The sequence below is a fragment of the Lepidochelys olivacea genome, assembly GCF_965140295.1.
Source record: "Lepidochelys olivacea isolate rLepOli2 genome assembly, chromosome: 9".
In the NCBI taxonomy this organism is placed as follows: Eukaryota; Metazoa; Chordata; order Testudines; family Cheloniidae; genus Lepidochelys; species Lepidochelys olivacea.
Genome location: NC_140419.1, coordinates 93,554,323 through 93,569,260, shown reverse-complemented (window position 1 = coordinate 93,569,260; position 14,938 = coordinate 93,554,323). Strand labels below are relative to the sequence as shown.

At 42.0% G+C, this 14,938-nt stretch overlaps 1 protein-coding gene across 3 annotated transcripts in view; it reads left to right on the top strand.

Annotated features, from left to right (window-relative positions):
- Positions 1 to 14,938, top strand: part of FMR1 (fragile X messenger ribonucleoprotein 1) — a 56,981-nt gene that overhangs the window by 29,124 nt on the left and 12,919 nt on the right. For 2 of the 3 annotated variants that reach the window (XM_084639666.1, XM_084639668.1), the window contains exons 11-12: positions 1,445 to 1,507; positions 11,138 to 11,224. In XM_084639666.1, coding sequence (XP_084495792.1) covers positions 1,445 to 1,507; positions 11,138 to 11,224 — 150 coding nt within the window. The remainder of the gene's footprint in view (positions 1 to 1,444; positions 1,508 to 11,137; positions 11,225 to 14,938) is intronic. The other variant, XM_084639667.1, reaches the window with a different exon arrangement.

The following is a 14,938-nucleotide window of genomic DNA, read 5'->3' as shown; positions in this document are numbered from 1 at the left end:
TTAATTGGTGGTGATGTTGCTATATCCAGCAGTAAAATAAGTTCTTGGTGGTTAAAAAGAATATACAATTAATGTGTTTTTTCTGATGGAGCTTATTTTTCCTCACTGGAGTTGAAAGGGAAATTTTCACATATTGGTGCAGGTTTTTATGACCTATCACTATTGGTAATCTTCTGTCCAAGTCTTCTAAGTTGGTGATGTATAAATTCACCTTTTTAAAATCATTTTTTATTTCTGTTAGAAGCATTAATACAGGTTTCACAGTGTAATGATATCCCAGAAATATACATATAAACCTATTTTTCACACTCAGTAATTTGCTTTAAATTTGATATCTTGAACATCTTCACCGTTCATTTTTATGTTAATATTTTTGATGCAATAGTTAAGTCTGGTTGCACTTTCATTGTAAATCCTTTACTGCAGGTATTAGATTATGAGCTCACAACAGCTAATATGTGTTTTTAAAAAATGTTTGGACAGTTGGTATAGTGGTGTATACCAGATCTGCTATAAGAAGAATGCGTAAAACTCTGTTTACATTTAAAACAGACTTTTGACCTGATATAGGGTCTCAATGAAGCCTTGAACTGCATAACTTGAAAATTGGACTTTTGTGGAAGAGGGGGTGGCAGGCAAAGGAAATTTATACCACAAAAATACCCATATTTTAAAAATATGAAGATTTCATCCCAAATTTCAAAAGGAAAAGCATAGGTTTTTTTTTTCAGTTTAAACCCTCATTTATTTACCTAGCATCTAAAAATTTACCACGTAAGGAACCTTTACTACTAAGAATAAGATGTGAAATCTCTTTTTTTTTTTTTTTTTAATTTGAACATTCTTGCTGAAAGGTTGAGACAGTTCTGACACTAGCATAGCAAAATTGTTACGGAAGAAGCAGTCGCCCAATTTCTAACCTGCTTTAATAGTGCTTGAACACTTATTTAATGGAATGAAAATATTTAAATGCAATATCAGTTTTTCATCTGACTGCAACCCAAGATAGCCACCTCCAGCATTTAGAATTAAAAGTTTCACTTGTAATTTTAAATTTTATATATTTCACATTTTACTTCTGGTAACAAAATCTTCTTACAGTGTGAAGTTTTGGATTGTTTGGATGAACAAAAGGGTCAATATTTTATTCCAAGCTAAAATTCCATCCTTAACTTTAATGGCATTACTGTGTGGCTGATGCATAAAGTATAAAAATAAGGTCTTATTGAAGCTTCAAAATTCAAGCAAGAGAGTAGCTATGACCACGTTTAGTATATTTTTAGCTTAAAAAAGCTTATTTGCATATGATTTTCAAATCCAAAATACAGCTGTTAAAGGTGAATTGAAAGGCTTTTACCTGCCAAGTCCTGAGTTCAGAGTTCTGTGTATCTCCTGTTTATAGATAACCACATCACTAACACTTGCATTCCTTACACTGCTTTAGGTGTTAGTTGTGTCATCAACTGTAACAGGGGAAACACAGAAACCTGAGATCAAATCTAGGCAGGTAAGAATCATTTCATCTTCTAAGTTCTCTTGTTTTTAAACTGTGTTTGTAATGTAGCCTACATGCATACTTGAATAGACTTCGGATACCATAGCTTTTATTTATATTTTGTAGGATAACATTTCAGTTCATTTTAAAGCTTTAAAAGCAGTTTTGGGTTCTCATTCTTATACAGTGATTCCAAAACGACGTTCACAAATTACATGACAACATTTCATAACTTCTGTGATTATATAAAGAAGAGCCACAGGTCTTGTTTTGAAGTAGTGATGCTGTAGGTGTCTTATCTTTGTAGTACATTACATACATGGTGTATGATTACGTGCAGTTCGTAGTCCTCCCAAAAATACCGGGACAAAATAATGTAGGTTTAAGTCTGCCCGCTGCAGAATCCTTCAGTGATGTCAAATATTAGGGTGTAGAGGTTCTGCCTAGAATACAGAAGCAATGTTCAGTTAATTTAAAAAAAAAATTCTAAGTCTCTTTAAGAGAGTAGAGTTGGTCTGGAACGCTGTGTGAGTAAATACTTGTCTTCCTGTTGTGACAGTTTTATACGTATTGAAACAGAAGTTTGAAAGGATTCCAGTTCTTCTACTTTCTAAAAGTTAAAGGCCACTGCAGGTGGAGAGATGCACTGCCGAAAGCCACAACTGGCAGTTTTTATGATCTTTAATGCAATTTTAAGTCAATTGATATATTTTACTATGGAGTATCAATTACTGGGCAACCAGAATGGCAAGGTAATATAAATTAATTACTCTTTCTCAATTGGAGAGTGAAATATAATCACACTTGAAAATATTCCAGACTCTGAGAGAGTCAAGTTGAATCATCTGTTTTTGTGGTTTGAGGATGGTACTAGATCAGAGCATGGGCGTGATAGGATAACAAAATAAACTTACTAGTTTTGTTCTTAATTATTTGGATTTAAATAAATTTACCCATCTGATGTGATGGGCATGTAAGTTAAAAATAGTTACCAAACTGATAAACCAGTGACAAATTATGAACTTGCCTCTCCTTCCAACCTGTCAGTGATAACACACACACACAGCATGCAGGCATTGGCTTTGGTTTCTAAGGCCTGGGATACACTGTGGGGGGGGGTTCAAACTAAGAGATGCAACTTCAGCTATGCTATTTGCTGATGGAGAAATCCCTCAGGCAGCTATTTGCGTAGCTGAAGTCGAAGTATCTTAGTTCGACTTACCTGGCTGTCCTCACGGCGGTGAGTTGACAGTGGTGGCTTCCCCGTCGACTCCGCTTACTCCTCCTGCCGAGGTGGAGTACAGGTGTCGATTCGGGGATGGATTTATCGCGTCTAGACAAGACACGATAGATCAATCAGTACCCGCCGATCCGGCGGGTAGTGAAGATGAACCCTAAGGCTTTCTAATTGCTATGCTTTTTTTCACCTATTATCTGGCAGGTGACTCCCCTGGCAACCCATCTCCCTAAATCAGGAGTATTTGAACTGAAATCATCCTTAAATTCCTTGGAAATTTACTCATTTTCAGTAACTTAGGGGGATATTAAACAAGCTTTGTAGCTTGCTTTTATCTCCTGAGTAATCTTTTAGGGTTCTTCACAATGAGTAGTTGCCACTGTTTGAAATACCTTGTGAATGCCCTGGGATTCTGCACTGATTATACCCATGCTAGTATTTACATTACAAGCAATTGATCTTGAGGCCTGTCTTCATGACTTCAATCAGCTAAAGTTTTTCTTGTCTGCAGTAGAAGGGAATGACTCAGTTACAGTAACAGAACCTCTGTGTGGGTTGTCTATCCTTAAGTATTTATAAGGTCTTGAACTTAATTCAGCAGTTTTTTCACAATGGGCCCACTGGTGCTGGCGCAGATTGGGAGTACTTATTGGGTTATATGCTCCAGACTGGCAGTCCCTCATTTATGTATTACTAAAGACAGAATCAGTTCATTAATACTATTCCAAAGAAAAGAATTTATTTTTATAGTTGCGGGTCCATGGCTCATAGGAGAAAATATCTCAGCTAAGTTCTAGCGCACAGCACCAAAGATTACTTGTCACTTTATTTTATGCAAGTTAACATTTTTATGAGCCATGTTATGGCTTATCAGAAGCCTATGAATTATTTCATCAGTGCCTCCAGATACAGGGTTGGAAAGACGAAGCCAGAATGTTTCCCTTCCTGCATTTTGCAGAGAGCCTGGGAGTGAGAAGGGGGATTCTCACGTCTGCTGTCTATCTCCTGCATAAAATGTGTACACTCATGCATCCATAGCTAAAATTAAATTTACAAGAAACCTAAACATATGAAAAGAGAATTCACAGATAATGTACTTAGTCTTAACTCTGCCCCCGGTGATGTGATGAGAAAATTGTAATCTCCAGTTACTTTATCTAATCATAACTTTAATAGTGACCACCAAAATTAGAATAATTTTATCTTAATCAGACTTGCTGTGCTAGCTTTGTACCACTTTGTTACACACATTCCACATGAAAAAGAATATTTTGGTTCAGATAAATAGCATACTACCTCCCCATGAATATCTGTTGTTCTTTGAGGAGTGTCCATGGGGTTGCTCCATTTAAGTGTCTTGATGCCCTGCGCTCGTAATCGGAGATTTGTGGTAGCAGTGCCCGGTTGGGCCACGCACGTGCTGTAGCCATCTCAGACACGCGCCCAGTGATTACATAGCAGTGCGCAGCCAACCACCCCCCCAGTTCCTTCTCTACCACTTTTGGCTTGAGTCTGAGCAATCAGCAGCACCCTCTCCTACTTCAGAAAAAATGTATAGTAGATAATTCATAGTGGTAATGTTATCTTAGTTGTAGTAAGCTTCCCTATCCCCTTGCCCTACTCTAATTTCATTGGGGGAAAAAAAATTTTCCCCTTCTACCTCCCCTGTCTCTCTAGCAAGCATACGGCCTTAGCATCAAACAGGGATTACCCCATTTTTTTCTTTGAGACCAACTCAGGCATGCCAGGCTCACCTGGTTTTAAACGCTGCCTGACTTGCAGACTCTCCATACCGCTCTCTGACAGCCACACTCAGTGTGCACTTCCTCAGCAAGACACACATTACTCAAAGGTACAGAAAGCTGACAACCAAGACAAGAAAAGCCAGGGATCTCCAACTGAAGCTCCTCATGATGGAGAAATCCCTCAGGCCAGCCAGCGACCCTGAGTCCAGGTCACCCCCTGGCCAAAAGTCGCCAGTGGCAGCCTCTGACGGGCTTTGCTCCAACAACAACGGCCAAGGAGCCTACTCCTAGAAGGACTACAAAAAAGCAGTCACAGATATCTCCTCACCGAGAATCACCCAAATGAAAGCGATCTCCTACTGAAAGATCTGCCCCGGTACCTATGGCACCGAGAGCATCAGACTGCGAGGCACCAGGAACGTCTGGCACCAAGAGTTTCCGACGAGCTAAAGATCCTATGTGGGCAAGCTCTAATGCAGATTCACATACTGAAGTGAAATCTTCCAGCGTGGCACCCATGGAGCTAAAATTGATCTTGGCACTGAGCAGTACAATGGCGCCACCTGCTGTACCTGTGCTGCACAGCTATAAATCCTCGGCACCAGCAGCTTCAACTCATGCTCCTAGGCCATCCACTATGCCATCTCCAGCACCGAGCCTCACGGTACCGCAGCAATTCATGAGGCATGTGGACCTGATAGTGACCTCGGCACCTAAATCTCTTCTACTCCAAATCGAGGGCATCCCGACCAGATTGGTACCAAGCCAGCTGACTACTCCCTGCAGATCAGCCCCTCCTGTCTCCAGTGATGAGGACGAAAAGGATGATGCAGCAATACACTCCTTGCCACTCCTCACCCAAGCCATGACCATCTCATCACCAACCAAATGCAGATGTACGAGGATGGTATGGTCACCCATGGGCACCTCCCCCCATACCATTCCCACCTAACTGGTCATACTGGAATCCATGGGCAATGTATAGGGCCCAAAACCGCAGGGCCCCTAGCCCGCCTAGGTCCAGAACAACCCGGTCCCCTTCGCCAACTGTCCCGGCACCGTCAGAACCACAAGAGGAGGATACTGAGGAACTTGAGGACACAGCCGAACATAACACTTCACTGCCTACTCACTTCTCATTTTCAGACAGAACCATAATGCCACGATCCCCTACTACGAGGGATGATTTCAGATCCTTTCAGGACCTCTTCAGAAGGGTTGCTGAATCTGTAGACATTTTGTTGGCACAGCTACCAGGAGCCCAGCATAAGCTCACGGACATATTCCAGGCATCCCCATCGGCAAAGATAGCCCTGCCGATAAATGATGCTATTATGAAGCCTGAAAAAATCATCTGGCAGACTCCAGCTACTGCAGTACTCTCATGGAAGAGGTCTGACAAAAAATATGTGCCAGCAAAAGGAATTTTTATTCACACATTCCACACCAAACTCCTTAGTGTGGAGGCGGTCAATCAAAGGGGGAAACACCACTCCCAAATGATCCCATATGATAAGGATTGGAAAAGGCTAGATCTTTTCAGGCAGAAAGCTTATTCCTCCGCTACACTTCAGTTCCTCAAAGCCAATCATGCTGCCCTGCTGGCCAAATATATATATGCACAATTCTTTTACCAAAATGTCAACTTTTATTGAAAATTTACCAGTTGACAAAAAAGAACAGTACAAGGCAAATCTTTCTGAAGGGGGTCTCATCCTGAGGACGGCCCTCCAGGCTTCCTTTGTCTCTGCAGACACGGCACCATGATCCATCGTGACATCCGTGGTCATGCGCCATGCCTCGTGGCTCCGCCTCTCCGGATTCCCAAGGGAGCTCCAGGCAACAGTCGAGGACTTACCTTTGGAGGAACAGAAACTATTTTCAGACAAAACCAATTTCATTACACACTCTAAGAGACTCAAGGGCCACCTTAAAAACCCTTGACATTTATGTATCTGCAAACAAAAAGAAACAGCAGGTTTTCTAATCGGAGATTCCAGTCTACGCAATTCTCTCAGCCCCAAAGACAGTACGACCAACAGTGTACCAAAGACAAAACAGACGTCGGCAGAACCACGATCAACTTTTGATGTTTCAACGGTCCATCTCTAAACAGTCATTTTGAAGGTGTGGTCGAGGGCACGAGACTTCCACACTCTGAATCTGGAACCAGAAACCGTCCCCCACCCGTTCGGAGACCATTTGTCACCATACTGCCCAGTCTGGAACACCATCGCAACAGACAAATGGGTTTTTGAGATTATCCAGAAGGGCTACTCCATCCCTTTATTTCTCTCCTACCTATCCACTCTCCTTCCCCGTCCCTCTTAAGGGACCCCTCTCACAAGCACCTGTTACAACAGGAAAAAACCACCTCGTACAATTAGGTGCCGTCGAACCCATACCATTATAGGTTTTGATTCACATTACTTTCTAACTCAGAAAGACCAGCAGATGGAGACCCATGCTGGATTAACGAAAATTCAACAAATTTGTGAGAACACGACATTTTCACAATGGTGACTCTAACCACAATAATTCTGGCATTAGAGAAAGGAGATTGGCTCTCAGCCCTTGACCTTCAGGGTGATTTTTCTCATATCACCATCCATCCGTCACACAGAAGATTCTTGAGATTCACCCTAGGGAAACAGCATTTCCAATAGAGTGCTACCCTTCAGCCTTTCCACTGCCCCAAGGGTTTTTTCAAAAGTCCTCACTGTCGTTACAGCTCGTCTCCTCAGACAAGGAGTGATATTTCCATACTTAGATGACTGCCTTATAAGGGCACGAATGCAACAAGAAGCAATAAAGGCCACTGAGAGCATGATAACCTAGGGTTCACGGACCTAGGGTTGCAAATGAATGTACAAAAGTCCACACTGGTTCCTGTCCAAAAGTTGGAATTCATAGGAGCCTACCTCGAGTGTCTTACAGCAACAGCAATATTACCCCAATAATGCTTCCTCGCTCTAGTCAGCCTAATTTCAGTGGTGATGTGCAGCCCACGAACATCCGCTCGAACATGCTTACAACTCTTGGGACATAGCTCAGCGACAATGTTTGTTGTAAAACATTCCAGAATCCACCTGAGATGCTTGCAGGCCTGGCTTTGAACAGTGTATATATACCGCACAGACACTCTCAACAGACTCCTCACAGTGCCATGCAGAGTAAAAGTGGTGGACATAACCAAAGAACATCTGTGCAAGAACCAAAGTGGTTAACATGGTGGGCACAACCAAAGAACGTCTGATCAAGAGTCCCTTTCCAACAAAGAACTCCAACCACAACAATCACGACAGACATTTCAGGACAAACATTTCCCTAAAAGGTTGTGGGGCACATCTACTCAACAATATTATCCAAGGCCACTGGTCCCCAGCAGAGTCCAACCTGCACATAAATTTACTAGAGCTATGGGCTGTCTGAAATGCATGCGACAACTTTCTCCCTCTAATCAAGAACAATGCCATCAAGATCCTGATGGACAATATATCATGCATGTTTTATATAAGCTGCCAAGAGAGAGCACAATCATACTCCCTATGTACAGAGGCAATACGCCTTTGGAATTGGTGCATTACCAACAACATAGAGATATCGGCATCCTATCTGCTAGAATGTCGGAATACAACAGCGGATCTACTAAGCAGGGATTTCTCACAAACCCACGAGTGGGAGATGGATCCTGGAATTCTCAAATTGATATTCAAACTATGGGGATTCCCCACCATAGACCTATTTGCAACAGCTCAGAATACCAAATGCCCACAATATTTCTCCAGAGCAGAATTGGGACACCACTTCCTAGGCAACACTCTCCTCATAAAATGGTGCCACTGATGTATGCATTTCCTCCGACTCCACTCCTAAGCCAAGTCATTCACAAGATCAGGCAGGACTATTCCAGGGTCATTCTCATTATGCCCACGTGGCCCAGACAAACATGGTTCCCATACCTGCGTCAGATGGCAGTGAAACTGCCTCGAACCCTTCCCTTGGTACCTCCCCTATCCCAGGATGCAGGACGCATCCGTCACCCCACCCTTGCAGTACTCCACCTCAAGGCCTGGTTACTCCATGGCTGACTGGGGTCGAGAGTAGGGATGTAATGTTAACTGGTTAACTGGTAAGCATTAGCCTGGCCAGCCCTGTTAACCATTTAAAAAAATATATTTTTAATTGTTTAAACAGTTAACTTTTTAAACAGTAATTACATTCCTGTTCAAGAGGGCCTTTTCTGAGGAAGTAAAAGATATATTACTGAACAATCGAAGATTAAGCGCAAGAAAGACATATCCATAAGTGGAAACGATTCTGCACCTGGTTCCAAGGCAAACAGATCTTCTTACCACAGTCATCCCCCCTACCGAGGATTCTCGACTATTTATTAGGACTTAAAAAATTGGGGCTATCCACAAGCTCCATCGGAGTACACTTGGCTGCTATTACCTCCTTCCACCACAAGGTGGACGGGGTCACTGTTTGCTCGCCCAACAATTAAACACTTCCTTAAAGGCATTGAAAATTCTTATCCCATACTAAGAAACCTTACCACCTATGTGGGACCTCAACCTTGTTCTTGAGGACTCATGGGAAAACCATTTGAAACCTTTGCAACTTGTTCTTTGTTGCACTTATCCATGAAGGTGGCCTTCTGCATTGCCATCACGTCCGCAAGACGAGTGGGAGAATTAGGTCCCCTAATGGCGCACCTGCCTTGTACAACATTCTTTAAGGGATAAAGTAATCCTGCAGCCACATCCTAAATTCATACCCACGGTTGCCTTCCCCTTTCATTTAAATCAACCCATTTACTTACCTGTATTTTTTTTCTGAAGCCACATATGGACGAGAGGAAGGCCTCCCTCCCGTCCACATGTGGCTTTGGAAAAAATACAGGCGACTGTGGGTATGAACTTAGGATGTTCTCAAAGCATTAGCTTTCTACATTGAAAGAACAAAAACATTTAGAAAATCACCTAGAGTATTCGTTTCCATAACAGAAACATTTGATGGGTCAAATCATCTCAAAACAGAGACTATCCAAATGAATATCTGGGTGTATCTATTTGTACTACCAAAACAACAATCTACAACCTCCACCGGGAGTTTGCACACACTCCATCAGACCGTTGGCAGCATCTGTGGCCTACCACTGACATTTACAGATCAGCTCCCTGGGCATCAGTCCATACTTTCACTAAACACTATGCTTTAGAACAACAGTCAGCATCAGATGCTCACTTTGGACTTAGTCTTATCCACTATCAATAGATCGACTCGGAAGCCCCTCCCCTCCACTGAGAGGCACTACTCAACAGTCACCTAAAGTGAAGCACCCACAGGGACACTCCTCAGAGAAAAAGAGAAGGTTCACTACCCTCCCATCTCCCATCTACTTTGGAGTTTCAGGCCGATTCTCTGAGGTAGAGAAGGAACGGGGAGGGTTGGTTGCACACGGTTATGTAACCACTCGGTGCGGTGCGAGAGTGCTATGGTGCATGTGCAGCCCAACCGGGTACTGCTACCACAAATATCCGATTACAAGCGCAGGGCATCAAGACACCTAATGTGGAGCACCCACAGGGACATCTATCTTGAAGAACCTCAGTTACTGCCCAAGGTGAGTAACCTTCTCTTCCTGTGAAATTCTAAGGGACCTTAGCATATCTCTGAATTTGCCTATGAATATGTACCTAAAGCCCTTAAAAACCGTCCTTGTTACAAAAATAATACATCATACAAAATAGTTATAAAAGATACAGAAGGGAAGATGGGAGGCTTATGTTTGTTACAACTACAGAATTAAGGTATTTTAACTTGCCCGTAAATGTCAGTGTTCTCAAATGCTGGAATTATTGTGTTCAGCTTCATAACTGAATTTCCTAAGCTTCTAACAAATGATTGTTTAAACTATTCGTGTTTTTGAAAAGTAATGAACATTCAGACCACTGGTGGTATGCCTGCAGTCCTAACTTCACCTTAATGAAGATTTTTTTTATTTGTTCACCTTTTACAAATTACTTTATAGGATCCAGGAGAAATAAGTGCCATTTTATGCACAGATTGGTTGGGCTTATGTTTTAAAGTGCTTAAATGGTTTCTTTCCTGAGGTGGTAGATTAAAAGAACCTTGCACCTAGAAGCTGGTACTGTATGGAAAAACATTGTTTATATTGAGTTTGAGGGAAGATAAGATGGCTGAAAAGTTTTGCTAATTGATTTTTTAACATGGTTCAGAAAGTATGATCTAAAAACATGGCTTTATGATGCACACTACCGAAATGTAACTCCGTCTAGAATTTACTTATCCCAACTACAGAACTTACTTGCCCACCTTTATTGTGATAACTGTTAATGGACAAAATGAGATATGAATTTACTTTTCCCCTCCAAGATAAAATTACTATCCTTGGATGAGTGGAATATTGTAAGGCTAAGTTTACTATAGGTACAAGTAAATAAGTATGTTTTTACTGCTGTTAATATAGGTGATATGTCAGTTGTTTATGAAATTTAGAATTTAATGAGTGTCCCCATTATGAAGGGTGTTCTTCATATATTTTGTAGTCATGCTTTAATATTTATTACTAGGATCACTGTAATTATGTAAATATCATTGCAAGGATTTACAGAATATATACTTGCTTTTCAGGGAATGGTACCATTTGTATTTGTGGGAACCAAGGACAGCATCACTAACGCAACTGTGCTTTTAGATTATCACCTAAATTATTTAAAGGTGAGGAAAATTATATTACACTACTTCAAAGCTTTTGTAATAATTGACAAGGAAATTTAACAATTAAAAAGGATCTTAAGTGCTTGAACATGAGATGAAAAAAGTCTTAAACCTTTAGGGTTCCTAGTAAAGATGATTTAAAAATATAGTAAAGATGTTTTAAAAACTGTTTCTCTCTATATATATCATGAGGGACTACATAACCGCAGAAAATTGCTCCTTTAATTTTAATAGCTATGTTGCAGCTGATACAGGAGCAGAAGACAGATACTACCTCTCCTTCATACACAAGTGTTTTGCCAAATGTGCCTGCTATTTTGTAAAGTTAACCAGGATTGTTTGTGGAAGAGGAAGGTAGGGAGACAAATTAGAAGGGATGAAGAGAATGAGAGATGGCTGTAATTTCTGGGTAAAATCACCTAGATCGATCAGTCCTTCAGCCCTCATGTAGATTGCACCGATCACAACACATCTTCCATTCTTCTCTTCTCTTGGCCTTCCTTCTTCATGTGTGACCATGCCTTTTCATGATAAAATCTTATCTCTTTGGAGGTCGGCCAAGTGGTTGTTTCAGTTCCTGTGGGTACTACTCAGCTGCAGTCCATTGATTGTCAGTGAGCCTAGCTACATGCCTGGCCCATCGCATTTTATTACACCTGCTTTCCATAACAGCCTCCTGCACTCAGCTCTGCTGTCTGATCACTTCATTAGAGACTCCATCGCAGATGGAAATCCCCAGAATTCTTCTTTCCATTGCCCTCTCCGTGACAGACAGTTGTTGTTGTTCTGTCTTTGTCAGTGCCCATGTTTCACTGCCGTACAACATTGCCAGCAGTATGGTTGAGTTGAAGAGGTTGGCGCATGTTGCCTTACTGATTTTTTCCTTGGAGGACATCCTCGATAGAATTCAGTGCGTACCAACCAGCTCTCTTCCTTCGCGAGAGTTCGCCTTCCTGATTGTGGTGCATGTTAATTTCTCGGCCCAGATAGACATTGCTCAACTTCTTCTAATTTGTTCTCCCTTGACTATTATTTGGGCCTTTTGGCAAGGCATCAGACTTCATAAATTTCATTTTAAAGCAGTTCATTTTCAGTCCGCTATGGCTGCTTTTTGTGTCGAGTTCTTGCAGCATGTTTTGTAGTTTGATAGTGTTTCCGTCAATCAAGACGATATCGTCTATGAATCTGAGGTGTTTTAACTGCTCTCCTTTGATGCTGATTCCACCATTCCAGTTCATTCACCTCATTACCATTTTGAGGCAGGCTGTGAAGAGTTTTGGTAAAACCATGTCTCCTGGCTTCACAACTTTTTTGGCTGGGATTTGCGACGGGAGTATCAAACTGACTTATAGCTGTAGTGCAGTGACAGTTTGCTTCCTTTAGTAGTTTGAAATAGTTTGTGTCAATGCCGTGCTCTGCAAGAGCTTTCAGCACTGCACTGATCTCTACACTGTCGAATGCTTTTTCATAGTCAACGAAGGAAATACATAGAAGGCATTCGTATTCCCTTGAGCGCTCCACTAGCTGGTTTATAGTGAATACATGGTCCATTGTGCCGAAATTCCTTCAGAAACCTGCCTGCTCTCTCGGCTGCTGCTTGTCCAGACTCTGTAAGAGTCAGTTTGCTATTGTTTTGGTGAACAGTGTGTAGACACGTGAGAGCAGGCATATGGGACAATAGTTCTTCAGATCTTCACAATCGCCCTTCTTGTACAGCTAAATGGTGTTGGACTCCCTGCAGCTAGATGGTACCCTCTGCATTTCCAAGTAACAGTTAAACCTCTGAGCAAGGGCTTCTCAGAGGTCTTGGCCTCCAGCTCTTATCATTTTGGTTGTCAGTCCGTCTTTTTCTGGAGTTTTTCCTTCCTTCATTTGGTAAACTGCATGTCGAACTTCGCTGATGAGGACTGGGAGTACGTGCTCGTTGGTCTGTTGAAGTGTTAGTAGTGGGACATTTTATTTGAGATGCAGACAGCTGGGTGCAGAAATCTTTGCAGACCGCTTCCATCCCTGTTCTGTTGATTACTGCTTTTCCATCCTTGTTCTTCAGCACCGTTATTGTCGACCTGTACAGCATCAATTCCCGATCTCCAGCCATCTTGGAGAGCCTTTCATGTTCGTACTTCTTGAAGTCCCTCCTGTAGTCATCTTCTCATCAGCTTGCAGAGAAGGGAGTACTCAAGTTTGTCACTATCATCTTGCTTCATATTCCTCTGCTTCTGTAGCAAGTTCCTCATTTCTTCTGAGATTTTTCCCTTCACTCTTTTCAGTCTTTCTTTCTCGGCTAATTTCACACGTGGCCTCAACTTATCAGCGAAGTTTTTATTGTCCTCGTCGTATTTATATAAGACTCAAGTCTTCCTTGGAAATGTTTGCTTTCAGGATTGCCTAGTCTCTGATTTGCCATCTGTAGCGCTTTCTTCTCCACCTTTTCATTGAAGTTGAGCCTCGCTCTCAGCAAACGATGGTCACTGCCGGTGTTGAACGATGGCACTACTTGAGATGTCTTGTACAATTCACTGCTTATCAATCAGAATATAGTCGATCTCATTCTTGTTCTTTGCAGTGGGTGCGATCCATGTCCACCACTACTTGGCCTTCTTAAACCATGTGTTACCGATGAACATTTCTTTGGTCTCTGGCAAAGTTGCCAGTCGTTCTCCTCATGGATTCCTTTCACCAATGCCATATCTTCCAATGAACTTTTCGCCTTCTTTCCCTCTTCCAACCGTGGCATTGAAGTATCCCATCACAATCATATACATGAATTTTTTAGTGAGAGTTTCCTCGAGCTCCTGAAAGAATTCTTTCTCATCATCATCTTCACTTGTGCTTGTGGGAGATCTGGATAATCATGAGGGTGCTGTTCTTCCTCAGTTGGAGGTGTAGCACTCCAATGCATGATTACTTGAACTTGCAGGAGGAGATTTTTGAAGACCATTCCTTGTTGACGATCAAACCAATTCCTTCTAGCGGTTCTCATGCCTTCTCCTTTTCCCAACATGATGGAACTTCCGTCTTTCCACTTCGCTTCCATCTCCTTTCTTCGTTGTGTTTCGCAGAGACCAAGGATGTCGCAGGCTGTCCTTGCCGCTGCCTCCTCCGTTAGATGGTTGATCAAGTCCATTTCTTGTCAGTGTCCTGCAGTTGTAGGTACACACTGAGAGAGCAGTCTTTTTTTTTTTTTTTTTTTGGCCCCTCAGACTCTTAGCAGCCCCTAGTCGATAGAACTCCACTCTGCAACCGTGGAATGCATTGAGGGACACCCAAAGAACTGGGGCACATTTATTCGTGTTGTTTTAGCCATTTCTTCAACCACTTGCTGGCTATGCTGTCAGTGGCACATTTACCTCCTCAAAATCTTACTGCAAAATCCTACCACAGTGCCTCAAAGCAGCACAGCAGTGACCCTGGCTTGTCTGACAGGAGTGGATGAACAGCATGCATAATCATATCTTTAAATCATCTAAGTAGTGGTGTCTGAGCTTCTGGTTGTGACTGCCTTGTGCTCCCCATATTTCTGGAGCCTGGTACAGAAAAAATAAGAACCCCTGAACTAAAGGAAGCACATGCCTCACTTCCTCTGCCTTTGAATAGGTTGTTTGACTCTTAAACTTAAATGTGAAATAGTTAGGGCCAGAAAGAAAAAGCAGCAGCCTTGCAGACTTTTCTAGCAACAACTAATTTTGAAAAAGTAAGGTATTTCTAGTATGT